Here is a 16,363-nt window from a genome sequence, read left to right as displayed (position 1 = left end):
TGAATTGAAAAGTATTTTATAATGACTTTTTGTGGTCATCATTGTAAAGGGGAAGTATTACTAATCAGATATATAACTTCACTTTTTAAAATAGTGATTAGAGTTTGCAGAAATCAGCTCTCAAAAATGACTTATTTTCATGGCATATTTCTGCCTTCGTCCGTCCTCTGGCGAGCTCCAGCTGAGTGACGTCACACCAAGAGCAGTGAGCAGCTGCTGAGCTGACAGCAGCCCATTGAAGACGATCTTTCCAATCAGCCTTTTTTGCTCTTAGAATTGTTTATTCCTCTCAAGATTGGTCTTATTACATAGATAAAAGTTTGAATTTTCTGAACAGTAAAATGAAATGCACATTTAACATATTTTGGTAACCGATATTTAGCTTAGAAAAAATTATTTGTTTTCAAGAAATATACGTGAATAAACATGATAAACACAGCATATTTTTCACTTAGAAATCATGCTTGCACCACATTGATATTATTATCAATATAAAGCATAGACATTCGTCTTCACGACTGAATAAAAATTATGAAATTTAATTACGTAGCAAGTTCAGGAACCACAAAAAAACACGGCAATATCCATCGCGAAATGATTGGAATTGCAGTTGGATTGCCGAAGCATTGCGAGGCAACAGCAGCGAACGCACTTTGTTTATATATCATTATGAACCCGGCAGAGATAGAGACACGGTCTATGGACAAATCTGTACGCACGTATGTTTTTTTTATGAGTGCGGGGATCCTGGTTCGAAACTTTTTGATTTTTTTTTAATTATATTCCTTCCCAGTTCCTACCAGCCCTTTTTTCTCTTTTTATTTTCATGTGAGATTCTATTCAGTCCTGTATTTATTAAATCTTACTTCTTAATTGCTGCTTTTGATTTTCAAGTTCTTGATTAGATTCTCTACTTATATTATTTGGGCAGCGACTCACTCACTCACTGACTGGAGTGGAGCAACACAATGACGAGTGGAGCAACACAATGACGACTGCAGTCTGATTCACGTTTGGTCTAAAGTAGAATTTACGCCATACATGTAATAAATAACCCTTCGCGCACATGACTTGAGCTTCATTAACCTGACTATAACCCCGAAGCGTGTTCTTACGGATCGTAAGCATTTCAAGAAAATAATCCTATAAACAGAATGCACAACGTTAATGTTGATAAAGATCAATCTAAATATCCTTCTGCAATCACGCAGGGTTATCGCGTCTGGTCCTGCAATCGCGTAACCCGACATTGACGAAAAGAGCATCCAAAAAATTCCCGAAGGTCTAATCCAGTTTACCCGATGCTTTGTTATAAATATATCATTCGGAATATTATGTGAATGTTGGGTCAAATGAACCCGATGTTTTGTGAAAACTACCATGACTATCAGGCAAATGTACAAAAGGTAGGATAAACTGGACTCAACCTTTTCGGAAATTCATGGGGCTCTTTTCTCAAAAGGTAGTGTTACGTGATTGGCCGACCAGAAGCTATAACATGATGTGATATGGCACAAGCCGACATACCTTGGTCGTGGGCGAAGAAAACTGCAGATCCACCCATGAAATCTACGCTAACTCCAGCGCCAAACCGTTCCATGAAGTAGAATCGGTTATTAAGAGGATCGTAGTCCACGTAGTTAGGTAGTAACTCCTCGGTATCGACAAAATCACTCAAATTGAAGCCGGAATATTCAAGGTCCATGACGTTTGAAAATGTTGTGGGGAGATCGGCAGAGTAGATAATACCGTCGGTCACGTTACAGTTCACATCCCGGCAGACTAAATATTAAGGACAGATTGATACGGAGAAGAAGGATGACGATGATGATGATTAAGAACAATAATATTTGTTTTTAATATTTTACGCAGGGTAGCCACTTTTCTTCCGAAAATTATTTTCCCAGCGATGAATAATGTTATCATTACCCTCAACTTTAATAATCATAATCTTGATGATACTAATGATGATGATGATAAAATAATGATAATAATGATAATAATAACAATAATAATAATATTCTAGAACGAAAATAATAATCTTGATGTTAGCTATATTCATATCGCGCGCTTTCCAAATGATACAAATCAGCAACTTTTTATTTTTTGACCCCGGTGTAACTCGAAGTACTATTTTATCAACAACGCTAAGCGCATTTTTAGGAATTAATCCTACGGATCCTACGGGGCGTTTCATCAACATTTCTGTCTGACAAGCCAGGTCTGAAATATTTCCATGATTCTGATTGACTGAGAAGCACTTTTATTACGGTAACTGTCGGATAGAACAGGACTTGTCGGATAAAAAGTCTGACAAGTCATTTCATGAAACACTCCACTCTTACCAATTTACCTCACCTGGGTTGAGTGCAGCACAGTGGATCAATCTCTTGCAGCAGCAATTTACACCATGACAGGCATTTACACCGCTGACCTCCTGTTTCTACACTGTTAGAAAATTTATCCTTAAAATAAAAGAAGTTCCTGCAGCAGAGTCTCGAGAACACCTGTAATCTTACCAGATTGCGTAATCTTACAGGAAATTGGTATTTGGTGTATGGCATCTTACAAATTTCCTTGAATAAAACAGTCTTTTCACCTTTTTAAACAGACCTGTTCTGTTAAATTGCAGAAAAAAATCATGTTTTATGAATTTACAGAATGATTCTGTAATTGCTTTCTGCAAAATCTTCTTTTATTTCTCTGTAAAATCACGTTTTTTTTTTAACAGTGTAAGGTCTCGATAATAATCCACTGGGCCTCAACGTTCCATATAATCTCAAAGGTAGTCGTATGTTAGACTTTATGAAAAAAATATGAACAATGCTACCGCAAATATGAAAAATTAATCAAGCGAATATTGACTCTCGGTGAAGGCTTCTGACAAAAGTCTGGGTTTGCAGAGCGGGAGTGGACGTGGTTGGAGTAGGGGAGGCTCGTCTCTTTCGAGACAACCAGCGAGGCATTCCTCTGAAAGGTGGATTGAGGGAGGAGACTATTGGTATAATTGCAACAAGTTTGTATGTTTCTTTTAAACTTTTCGGCGCTCTGCTCCATCTTAACATCTCAATGTGTGGTCCTTTATGGACTCAAACTGGTGTTAGTTTCAACACCCCCCATTTTCAAAATCAAGTTGGGGGATCATAGATACCAAGAATATGAGTACCTTCAATAAATTTCTTTGAGGGCATCAGATAACACTATCTCTTCGCAAAAAAGTGAACGGCGCCTAAAACAAACACATTGAATGGGGACATTGTCAGATTCATTTTAGAGGCGAGATTCGTTAATTTTCGTTAGCAAAGGGCAATCAAAATAAGGTATCATTATGGAGTCAAATATGTCGCAGAATTGCTTAGCACCAATCATAATCATAACTAGGCCTACTTACCGTCGACGCCGATGACAACTTTTCCTAAATATGTAACTGAATAGAGGGGGGGGGGGGGGAAATGAAAGAAAATGACGATTATAAAAATTAATGTTTTTTCAATAGAAAGTACTCGTGTTTGATCAATATTTCGAATAACAACAAAAAATGTAGAATTTATCATGCTTATTCAACGTACTTTTTAATTGGTCTGCTGTTCACAAATTTTCGATGACATCCACATCGTCTTTGTCACACACACACACTCACCCACCCATATATACACACTTACATATATACTCTATATATGTATGTGCGTGTGCGTGTTAGGGTGGGTGTGTATGTATTTGTGTGGGTGTTGTTGCGTATTTACATGCAACATTTAAGTACTTTTATGTTCATGACTACTTTTCTCTCTGTTCAGCTGTTAAATCATTGTTCGTAATTCCACTAATGTATCTTCTTTTCCAACTATATTATGTTAACAAAACAAAATTAAAAGAAACAGATCAATACATCCACTTCGATGCAGTAGGATTACCGACATTTCTTGATACATTGGTGAAAAAGAATTCATAAATAGCACCAGATGCGGACCAGTTGAGTATTCCGATCATTTAAACATTAATGGAAATAATAGTTTTACGCAAAGTTTTATCATCATCGTGTGGTAACGAGGGTTGGGAACAGTTTGCCCCGGGTGGGGGGGGGGCACTCGACCAAAAAAGTGGTAGTGGTGTGCCGTGGGTGAGACAAAAACGGGGGCTTTGGAACGGAGTTATTGTAAAAAGGAGGGTCCTCGGAACGGGCTTCGGAACTACAAACGTTTGTGAAAACGGGGGTCCTTGGAACGGATCGCCAGTGTGAGTATGCATCCCTATGGAACGGGCATGTGTTCATGATGATGCAGCTAGCGCGACCTCCACCGGGTGCGGTCGCGCAGAAGCGATGGTCGGATAGCGCTCTGCGGCCGCTTTTCACCGAAATTGCAGCTCATTGTAGCTGATCAATGCGATCGGAACGGCGTAACGAAAAATATGCGAAGCTTTGGAGCGGATTTCTTTCTTCTTTTTTCTTGATAAGAAGAACATGCCATGCTTTGGAGCGGCTTTCTTTGTTCTTGTTCTCAATAAAAAAAATACTCTGCCTTGAAACGGAAATTTTAGTGTAAAAATGGGGTCCCCTCCGCGGCACATACCCACTATACATTAAATAATGAGTGCCCCCCCCGGGAGTTTGCCCATAATTGGGTTGATATCATTGGGCATCTGATAGTAGGATAATTTTGCCAAGATCATTATTACTGTTTCTTTTGTCATACTGCAGACTATGAGAGGGTCATTTAGGCAATTTTGCTTCTGCACATTCATTATACATGTATACACACACACACACACACACATATATATATATATATATATATATATATATATATATATATATATATATATATATATATATATATATATATATATATATATATAAACATATATATCATTATAATTTTGGTGTCATAAGAGCGGGCCCTTGGTAAACATTTATAAAATCTCAATGAAATATTGCTCTTTTTCAAGAAAAGTAAAACTGTAATAAAATAATGGTCAGAAACATTTATCCACAATTATGATAACTTTCTGGGACAGATTGAACGATTATAACAAGTTAAGAAATATGCGTTCAAATGTACAAACCAGTACCACATGCAACTTATTCTCACGTTGGTCTACAAGACTGAAACACATTTATGTAGTTTGTGCCCAGGGTGTGGCCATAATATTGTAATTTTTATAATCATGTGTAGTTGTATACTCGGGTGACTAATACAAGTTTCAGTTTCACCTGGGAGATATTCAAATAAAGTTGAAACTACCAACTATTACGCAGTAATTGGAAGTTCGAACTAAACCTACTTCATGAACAATGGCAAGAAATTTCAACTTAATCTATAATTACCCAACAGTTGGATGTTTTAACTAAATCTACTACTGCCAAATTGTACGGTTTTGGAGGTGGGGGCAAAAACCTTATGTGGAAATTCAATCAGTTTTTAGGCAATTTTAGGGATGGGTAAATGCTGATTGATTACCAACGAATTGGCTGTTAGGTTTACCCCCCCCCACAAAAAAAAGTCAAACCGATTTACCCAAAATCAGTTCGACAAAGTTTAGCCGAAGAGTTATATGGCCAGTTTATTAAGCAGTGTTGGTTAAAGTTGGTTATTTATTTTCCAACTGTTTTAAGAATTTTAGGATTATATATTTGTTTGGAGAATACATCTTATTATGGGTCAATTAGTTAAGAGGGATTAATGGTAAACGGAATCGGTTGCCTACTTACCCGAACTGCTCGCTGGAATTATAAAAGAGGAGATAAAAAAGAAAAAGAAAACAAAATCAGGCTGAATCACTGCGATGATATTTAATGAAAGTGATCATTGATAAGAACAAAAAATCAATGACCTCAAATGGAGTCTTTGTCGAGGGCCGGTGAACCAAATAGCAGTTTCGTCGAACGTCGTTTGTCCAAAGCCAAGGACAAAACTGTTGTTTCGATTCATCGGCCCTCGATAATGACTTCATTGGGATTTGAGTTCCATTTTTCAAACTTACATGACTAAGGTGCGTTGCAGGATTCGTCGCTTTGCGACGCTTTGTGAAAAGTCCCTACTATCACCTGCCTCCATTAGAAGGCTGCCAATATCGCCAAAGAAAAAAAAAATATTCAATATTCATCACTTTCAAATTGTTTTACCGTGTCTGTGCGTTTTCATTTACCTACTTCTCAGTAGTTGTAAAAAAAAAACTATTTTCGGTTGTAGCAAATCGTTTCGGTTGGATTCACATTTTAACCTTTAATCACTGTATACTCTCAAAACAAATCAGTCAAAATGACTTGTTAACCAGAAAATACGTCAAAATGTGACTAGACATATCAGTTGCACCCAGCTTACTACTGATCTAGTCAATTTTTCCTGATTTGGGATGTATACATCACATACTACTCTCTCGTTAGCCTATAATCTAGGCGGAGGCTGCAGTTATTTACTTTGCTGTTATTGTAAGAAGGGGCCGATTGCACGAAAGGGTTTTTCCAAGGACCGTCTTTCGTGTCGCCCATCTTTTATGATACGCTATGGGCGGGGTGTTTCTGAAATTTATGATAAAGAATAAGATTCGTCAGTTTGCTTTTAAATCAAATTTTACACAATTTCATGATATATCACATCATTTTATAAACAAATATTTTGTTTAATTTAACGGACGAATGGAATATGTTTGCAGATGATTTATTTAAAATGCGTTTCACATGGCGCATCATAAAAGATGGGCGACACGAAAGACGGTCCTTGCAAAGACCCTTTCGTGCAATCGGCCCCTGAAGCGATACGTCTGATCTTGCAGACTACTCCACAAATGCGTAGTCTTCGCAAAATCAGCCGTATCCCCTGCGTTCAGCATAACAGCAAAGACAATAACTGCAGCCTCCGCCGAGATTATAGGCCACTCTCTCGTTTGTTGAAAAAATTACTTCGAACGTACAGCAGGTGTTTTTCTTGATCTCTCTAAGGCCTTAGATACGGAAGCTTAAGAGAGTCTCCCAGATGTTCATATGATTTTTTTTGAAACCCTGCATGGGCATTTATTATAATAATATTTCAACATTCAAAATGACATTACATGTTCAAATATTTTTTTTTCTGTAATAATAATAATAATAATAATAAGCATTATAAGGAAAACTAGTGCGCATCTGCTAGTCAGGCTTTGCACCGCTCCCTACAACACGTGAATTTTGCCTCAAAATCTAGTAGTGATCGTTATAATTCTGAAAAATCTCAAGAATGCCGTATGGTTTTACATCTGATCGGTTGAAATTTTATTCCTGGATAATTTTTCACGAAAATGAGGTCACTTTTGTTACAATTATTTGTTATAAAAGTACCGCATTTTAACATTTAAATTTGACTCAAATTTTGAAAAGGTCACTTTCTCTATGGCAGATGAAAGGATAATATATGCACTTTTTCGTTCAATCACAGGAGGGTTTTCATTTCAGAGCTCACTACTCGTATGCTTGCGAGTGGTCAATTGTGTACAAACGTCCATAGACAGATTTCGCACGCTATTCGGACGCCCTGTACTTCGGTGAACTATCGGTGCAATCTCTGGCTGCATATGGACGTTAAAGTCTATTTTTCATCCGATTGCGTGTTTTTTAAAGAATATAATGTTGCAAGTACCCATCATTAATCATTTACAGTTTATGATGACTAATAGTATTTAAAAAAAACACATTTAAAAAATGGCATTTTATTTATCTTTTTAACCTAACGATATGAGAAGGAGCCGCTCTTCCCAAATAAATTATAAAATCATATTGTAATAATCTTTAAAATCTTTGAAGAAATTTGCTCAAACCTTCACCAATATTTTGAATTAATCGCATACATTCGTAATTCCGAAACTTCGTATTTCCGAAGGTTCGTAAATCCGAAAACGAAATAAGGTTCGTAATTCCGATGGTTCGTTAATCCGAAAACGAAATGAGGTTCGTAATTCCGAAGGTTCGTTGATCCAAAAAGGAAATGAGGTTCGTAATGCCGAAGGTTCGTCAGTCCGAAAACGAAATGAGGCTCGTAATTCCGAAGGTTCGTTGATCCCAAAACAAAATGAGGTTTGTAATTCCGAAGGTTCGTCAGTACGAAAACGAAATGAGGTTCGTAATACCGAAGGTTCGTTGATCCGAAAACGAAATGAGGTTCGTAATTCCGAAGGTTCGTTAGTCCGAAAACGAAATAAGGTTCGTTAATCCGAAAATTAAATAAGGTTCGTATTTCCGAAAATGAAATTAATTCATTTTGGTAACAAAAACAGTGTTATCATAACAAGATTACACGATATTATGCAATAATAGTAAAAAACGATTGATGATACATGTGTGTGTTGTGACCAAAGCATGTACTGCATTAAGAATCGGCTTAATTTTGATTTTATCTGCGCAAATGGTTTAAGGATGCAGGGAATAAGTTTGTTGGTCGCGTAACCTCCAGATAATATGATTTGTATAGGAGGGGATGTCATTTTTAATAACAGCTTCTGCTGGTAATGAAATAATACTAATGATGATCATAATAATCCAAACGATGATCATAATACAAATGGTAATAAAGAATATAAATGTTAATAATATTTTATTGATCGTTACGCCTAGTGTTGACAATGTTAATGACGATAAAAATGATAACAGCTTAACATTGAGTGTTTTTTTAATCATTATTTATGTGAAATTTAAAAATGGAATGCATTTAAATTCGTATCCATCAAACAGTAGGCCTATGTGTGTGTATGTTGCGTGAGGGATGCTCATAAGGATATGAGTGTTGTGTGTTCGTGCATATCAGGGACGAAGCCATGATTTTCCATGAGGGGGTTCCGAATAAAAAAAAAAAGAGTGAACCCTTTGTAGTTCACGATCAGTTCCGTTACCTCACGAGGCTGATCCAGCTTTCCCCAATGCGGGCGGTGGGGGATTTTCCTTACATTTTCCCCGATAAAAAAAAACGAGTCGTGTATCTCAAGAAACAAATCAATGCAAGTGTGAAGATCGAATTGATCATTAAGGACTGTTTAACGTTAAGAAGAGGGCAATTTCTTGTTGCTAAAAATGGAGGCCGGTCGGCGGAGAGTATTTTCGTTTAGGGGGGGGGAGTAAAAAAAGGGCACTTATAATGTCAAAACCTAAGATTATCATCTGCGTGAAGTAGTTGTGTGTTTTGTATTAAAGTTGAGCAAAGCCATTTTTAGGTGATTTCTGATTGATAACATATATATTTACGAAAAAAAAAATCAAATCTGAGGTTGTGGCGCTAATTTCTTTAAAAAGGACATCCTTGTGAGATGTTGAAAGCGCGAATCGCGAGCTCAAACTATTAGACATTTCATGTGACAAGACGTGAACTTGAACATTCAACTTCCGGGGTAATAATAATAGATGGGAGAACATATTATTAACTGAAGTGGCTTTCGTTGGTAAATAATATTAATATCATTTTAATAATAATTATTTTGGGCCTACATGAAATTTCCAAAGGTTTGAGCACGAGATTCGCTCGCAGCATCTATAACACGGATGCCATGTTTAACAGTAATTGACCAAAAACTTCACATTTAATTTTTCTCCAAACCGCTTGCTCACTATACGCTCGCAAAAATAAAACCTAAATATATATCTTATCAATCAGAGATCACTTAAAAAAAACTTTGCTCAACTTAATTACCACAAAATACACAACCTCTTTACACAGATGATAATCTCATGTTGAAAATATCTGTTTGCACCAAAATGCCCCTTTTGACATATAAGTGCCCTTTTCCGCCGCCCCTGGTTGAAACATGCATCGTCTTCATGGCTAACTGCAAAAAGTCCTTAACATGTCCCTTTTAGATCAGGTCAGAGCTTATCTTTAAAATTTCTGTTCGCGCTTCTTGCTCGCAGTTATTATCTAGTTACATAGGCATCTCGTTTTGAAGATCACAAACATATTGCCCATCAAAAAAAACAAAAAACTCGCGCTTCGCGCTCGAATTATTTAAAAAAGGACTTATGATGTTGATACATATTTACTTTATTTCATAAGAATAAAGCAAATTATTGACTGCTAGGACTACCCTTTCAAAGAAACATGCAAAAATCAACTTTGAGCTGCCGATCGGGGATAATATGGGTGAAAAGTTTTTTGCCCCCCCCCCCTTTTGGCGAAAGTTGGATCCGCCGGGGAGGGGGGGGGGGCAGGGGGTACTTGTACCCCCAAAGAGAAAAAAACAAGGAAATGCTATTTTTTCCAAAATGGGAAATTCCCTTTTTAAAAAAAAATGTGCCGTGTTTCGAAATAAAATACTCTTTTTAAAGTATACATTTTTTATTAGTTTTCAGGATGGAATATTCCAAATTATTAGCTCGCACTTCGCACTCTCAATTATTCGATTGGTGAAATATGTATCCTAAAGAGGTCACTAAATGCTTTCTTTAACAAGTTCCTTTTCTGGTCAGTATTTAAGCTTGCGTTTTGCGCTTGTGTTAATTCTTCAGTTTGATGCACATCTTTTTAATGACAGCAGAAACCTGCTCGGTTTTTTTTTTCATTTCTTATTGAAATGCCCTAAAGTTTTAGCTTGTGATTCACGATCGCAATACCTCACAATATTGCCATTTTAAGAATAATTGACCCCGAAAAACAAGTTTTACAACTTGTTTCCAAGCCGCTCGATCATTTCACCATCTCGCGAAAAATAAAGCCTAAATATACACCTTTCCATAATCAGAACTCACTTCCAAAAAGCTTTTCTTTACTTAATTACCATATTAAACACACAATGACTTCACGCAGAATGATAATCTCAAGGTGAATATATCACCAAAGTGTAAATTTTGACGTATAAGTTTCATTTTTGGCCTTGACCCCCAAGCGAAAATTGATTCGGCCGCCCTTGCCTTCCCATCCTCATAACAATTGAACAGAAACGGTGTCCCCCCCTCCCCCCACTTGCCTCTGCCTCTGCTTTCCCGGTTTTCATTTTCGGATTAACGAACCTTATTTTGTTTTCGGATTAACGAAACTTTGGAACAACGAACCTTATTTCGTTTTCGGATTAACGAACCTTCGGAACATCGAACCTTATTTCGTTTTCGGAATAACGAACCTTCGGAACATCGAACCTTATTTCGTTTTCGGATTAACGAACCTTATTTCGTTTTCGGATTAACGAACCTTCGGAACAACGAACCTTATTTCGTTTTCGGAATATCGAACCTTCGGAACAACGAACCTTATTTCGTTTTCGGATTATCGAACCTTCGGAATAACGAACCGTCGGAATAACGCCACAAATTTTCGGATTAACGAACCCTTTTTCGTTTTCGGATTAACGAACATCGATGTATAGGCAATTTACGTGTTTCGGAATTACGAACCTTCGGAATAAAGAACCTTCGAAATTACGAACCTTCGTAATTACGAAGTGTAACCGAATTAATTACCGTTTTTACACGCAGCATGCGTGTAAACGTGATTGACTTGCATCGGCTCTCTGCAGACACGGTAATTTTGCACCGCCAAAATACGAGTAGTAGGATCATTAAACCGCCAGCCGGTGCAGACACGTCAATATTTCTACATGTAAATACGAAGCTGAGTCTGTACTGGCTTCATCATTTTTTGCTTACCTGTTCATTTACTATGACGTCAATGCGTACGGCGTAAAATATGCGCATATAGAATCCACTGATCTGTGTTTTTGTCCTGCGAGCCATTTCTGCTCCGCGAGCCGATGCAGCGTGTAAACACGGTAAAAATTTTGCTATCTTTACAATGAACTTTTCATCAGAGTGACTTTCCACTTCAGCTGATCTGTTCTGAGGATTAATCAAGCATTCCGTAGTGCTTTATTGTCACAGAATATGGCCTTGGTTTTTTGAACTTATTCAGGACCAAAAAGAAAACACCTATTGTGATGCACAATGCTGAAAAGAAGATAGAGCCATGGTTGAGTTCAGAGGTGATATTTGTCAATGAAGACCCTATTTCAGGTTTATAAAAAATGATGATTCAGTTGACATAATCGAGGCTACGGGAAGCCACACGCCTTTTAAAAAAAAAATTTATATAAACGAATTTGTAACTACAGTTGATAAAAGATATTGAAATCATTAGATCTGACTGGTTCATAGTAATTTCTTTAGTTATAATAAAGGACTTGTATAGCGCACGTATCCACCTTGCTAGGTGCTCAAGGCGCTCCTAGTAGAATTTGTGTATTAATGTGTTACTATAACTAGTTTTTATGAAAAAAGGCCCAGATTAACGACTTATGGGAAATGAAAACAATTGAAGCAATTAATAACAATCTACACCTTTCATGGCTTCTCGATTAATTAATTAATGCTTCTTAATTTTTTGGAAAAATTGAATAAATGAACGAATGAATGAATGAATGAATGAAAGAACAAAAAAGTAGGCCTAAACAAACTAAACTAGAAGATTATGTGGGGGAAGTCGATGAATAAAACTAACATTTCTTAATTTTCAATCATATTTTCATCCCAATGACTATCATGAAAATTTTGCCGTCGATTCCAGGTTTAGTGACTGAAAACCTGCATGGACTGCTTTAGGGATTAAAAAAAGTCAATGAAATATCATAACAGTTGATGAATTACAAAACAATTAGCCTCTTCCTCCCCACTTATCGGCTGCTCAAAGAGGTAAGAGTACTTAAAAAAAAGAAGCACCCGGGACCCGTAACACAAAGCTTAGCAAAGATTGTTCTACGATTGATTCCATTGACTACGATGTATAATCAATCGTGAAAATCAGGTAACCTTTGTGTTACGGGACCCAGGAATCCCATCAGCGTCAGACCTAAAGGCCTGGGTCGGACAAGTTGTCAGATCTGACATCTTTCTCTGATGTTGATTGGCTGATAGGCATTGTTCCTATGGTAACTGTCGGATAAAATGGGACTTGTTGGATAAAACGTCTGACAAGTCCTTTCATGAAACGCTCCCCTGGTCACACCGCCCGAGCGTTGTTGGAGCGGTCGTGGAGCGGAGAGAAAAAATCACCACCGCTCGCTACCGTTCACCATTTTCGATTTAGATTGTTTTTTTTGTCGATTTTGTGAGCGAAATCGAAAATGGTGAACGGGAGCGAGCGGTGATGATTTTTTTTCCTCTCCGCTCCACGACCGCTCCAACAACGCTCGGGCGGTGTGACCATGCCTTAAATAAATAATGCGAACGCAAAGCGGGAGCTGCTTTCCTTCATTACCTGACGCGAAATCGGAACTTTCTAGCATTATTTTCGACACAACGACTTCAAAGCGTTGCTGTTTTATGAACAGGGTCCGTTTTCCACTAAATAACTAATGCGAGCGCGAAGCGCGATATTAATTTGCTTTCAGACCTGAATTCTAAGCAATTTGTATTGTATAGACAATAATGCGAGAACGACGCGCGAGCTGATGTTGATTTTATGTTACATTAGACCTAAAAGGGACATCTTAAAATATTGAAATATTTTGTATGAAAACATCTCAACGGGTAATGCAAGCGCGGAGATCGAGCAAATTTTGAAATATTGACCACATTGCTTTCCTTACATTTCTTTCTCCATTTTCTCATTCCCCTCTTCTCTTTCTCTTCTTCTTCTACTTCTGCTACTACTCCTCTCCTAAGTCCTCTCCTTTTCATCCTCTTCCTCCTCCCATTTTTCTTCTCTTCCTCCTCTTCTTCCTCCTTCTCTTCGTCTTCTTCTTTCAAGAATGTAGACAATGTACTGTCAAAAGCCGTTCATGACAATAAAACATCATTAGGTCTTTATCGAGAATTGGTGAATCAAAATCGAAGTTTGGTCTCGGAATCTGTACAAACGAAATATTCGCAATTTCTGGTCAGCTCCGAAACTTATTCCGAAACAGCTGATCCGGTTTACCAGTTTTCGACAAAGACTGTCCACATGTTCATTGTAACTTGACACGCAATTTCGATTTATTTACTGTGTTGTTGAATTCGCTGTCACTCTAAAAAAGAGAAATATTAACTCAAAATTTGAAAGGTTGGAGGAGTGACAACATTTTCTAAATGTTGCATTTACCACCTTAAATGGTTTTACCCAACACTTAAAATGTTGGATTCAGCTTTATACAAGGTTGGATCTAAGATTTGGAAAACGTTGTCACTCCTCCAACCTTTCAAATGTTGATTTAACATTCGAATTTTTGGAGTGCTGTCTTTTGGGGCGAAAACACGCTATTGCATCAGTATTGGAGCACAATCTCTCAGTTTTGTTAATCACGACGATGTAATAGCGTCGTTGTGAACTGCACGTCAAAAGCTCAAGCCACAGAGGCGGCATAATTCATTTTCATTTATATTAATTTTGCACAAATGAAAACAGGGTGAAGTAACGCCTTTTCACTTTTTATTTTCTATTTGTTTTGTGGCAGCTGCACACTGCACATTCAATTCTAAAGGGTATGAATTAATGTGATTTAAACAAACAGGCCCGTATTCTAAAGTCGGGTTTAACTTAAACTCAGGTTAATAAAGTTGTGGTTTAAGTATGGCGAGCCAATTGTTACATAAATCACCAACAGTTGAGGTATCATACTTCAGCTCATTTGGCTCTCAAATCATTCACAATTGTCTAGGAAGTATAAAAGATTATTGGCTTCACCATCGATGAATCAGGAAAGAGACAAGTAAACATAAGAAACATACAACTTAATAACAAATCTGATACTTTCGGCTTCCCATACTTAATAAACCACAACTTTAAACCTGAGTTTAACTTAAACCCGACTTCAGAATACGGGCCACAGTGTATAAATCAGACAAACAAAAGAAATAAAAAAAATCATAAAAATCGGCCATGGAATATCAATGTTTTGTTATTTCTGTTAAAGATTTACGTTGTTTATGGAAAACAGTTCGATGGATGTCTTCATGAATGTTCAATGAACAAACAGATGACTTGCTATCTCCATTTATTCGTTTTACATGTCTTATATGAGTTTAGATTTGTCCGTCAAAAATGAAAATATTGGCTTGACAACTGATTCAATTCTTATAAGATTAATTACTGTAACTTATTTTGTTACAAGAAAATATCATACACACATGTAGCAAAATATTTTGGTCCCATGTAATAAAGGAATATACATGATGAGGTGTATATACTTGTTTTCACAAAATATACCTAAACTTTAAAATTCAATTACGTTGTTATTTGTTATCATATTTTGATAAGATTTCATCGTTTGCTCAGTGAATTTCAAATTTAATTTCTTTAGAGACGAGTACCCCTATAAAGGACAAGTCCATCTCAGCAAAATGTTGATTTGAACAGTTTAATAAAAAGAGCAAAAACAAAAGAACAGTGAGGTGGGGGCCATAATCTACTGTCTCATTTGCATGTCACTGAGTTGTGCATATTACTGTTTTGTGAAAACTAAGCGAAACTTCAAAATGTCATACCGTTTACATCCGATTTTTATGAAATTTGCAGTGTTATGCTTGTTTGATTTTCTCTATTCATTCTAATCAACATTTTTCTGGGGTGGACTTGACCTTCAATAATGTATACGTTTATCGTTTATACACACACGCGTGGACACCCATACTGACACCACAACGCACTCTCACTCACTCAAATGCCACTCACCTTTATGTGCGTTTAGCATCGTGATGATTGCGAGTATCAAAACTTTTGCAATCGAATACATCCTTGAACTGTAGCTGGGTCTACCGAACATGCCGAATATCCAGGACAATCTGGACCTGAATAATATTTTAAAAATGTCCTTTGATGAACTCAGAAGTTGTATTTTTTTCCAAATCAATTCCCAAAGCCAAATAAAGACATGCGAATTTGACGATTTAAGTAACAATCTATTGTTTATTCAAGAAGAAGCAATTAAAGGCAATGAAATTTCCAACTGGCGGTTTCCTTCAATTTAAACAAAGATATACTACGATCAACTCGTGTATCAAACCATCAGATAAGTGTCCCATGTGTGAGATCGTATGAAGAATGCACAACACAACCTGATTCAGAACTGTTGCTAATAGTCCAAGTGGTGATCTTGGATAATACACCGAACGGTCGGTGCTTACAAAGCCGAATGAAAATGAATATCGGATGCATATTTTATCGTCATTATACCAAGGTCAGTCTTTGAATCGTAATAATCAGAAAAAAAGTGTCCATAGCTGCTTGTTATTTGTTTACTGAAAGGATCAAGATGAAAACACACACCGGTACCACCCATTTGACATTGCCAATATTCACCCTCTTCAGTTTACGGGGGTTAGCTCTGCGGCTACAGTTATAAAAAAAATAATTCGACAGGATCTTGTGATGTATTTGAAATCTCCTGAAGATTTTCCCTTTTTTCTAACTTTTTAATGGTACAGGTACATGTATCTCTAAGGAAA

At 37.0% G+C, this 16,363-nt stretch overlaps 1 protein-coding gene across 1 annotated transcript in view; it reads right to left on the bottom strand.

Annotated features, from left to right (window-relative positions):
- The window catches only part of LOC121430288, a 39,296-nt gene extending 23,298 nt beyond the window's left edge, over window positions 1-15,998 (bottom strand). The window contains exons 1-4 of the mRNA XM_041627566.1: window positions 15,591-15,998; window positions 5,708-5,719; window positions 3,392-3,427; window positions 1,528-1,782 (exon numbers count right to left, since the gene is read on the bottom strand). Of these exons, the coding sequence (XP_041483500.1) occupies window positions 1,528-1,782; window positions 3,392-3,427; window positions 5,708-5,719; window positions 15,591-15,681 (394 nt within the window). The 5' untranslated portion in view covers window positions 15,682-15,998. The remainder of the gene's footprint in view (window positions 1-1,527; window positions 1,783-3,391; window positions 3,428-5,707; window positions 5,720-15,590) is intronic.
- Between the last annotated feature and the right edge of the window lie 365 nt (window positions 15,999-16,363).

Source organism: Lytechinus variegatus, chromosome 16, assembly GCF_018143015.1.
Source record: "Lytechinus variegatus isolate NC3 chromosome 16, Lvar_3.0, whole genome shotgun sequence".
NCBI lineage: Eukaryota > Metazoa > Echinodermata > Echinoidea > Temnopleuroida > Toxopneustidae > Lytechinus > Lytechinus variegatus.
Note: the sequence above shows the minus strand (reverse complement) of the source record. Positions and strands in the feature narration are given on the sequence as shown.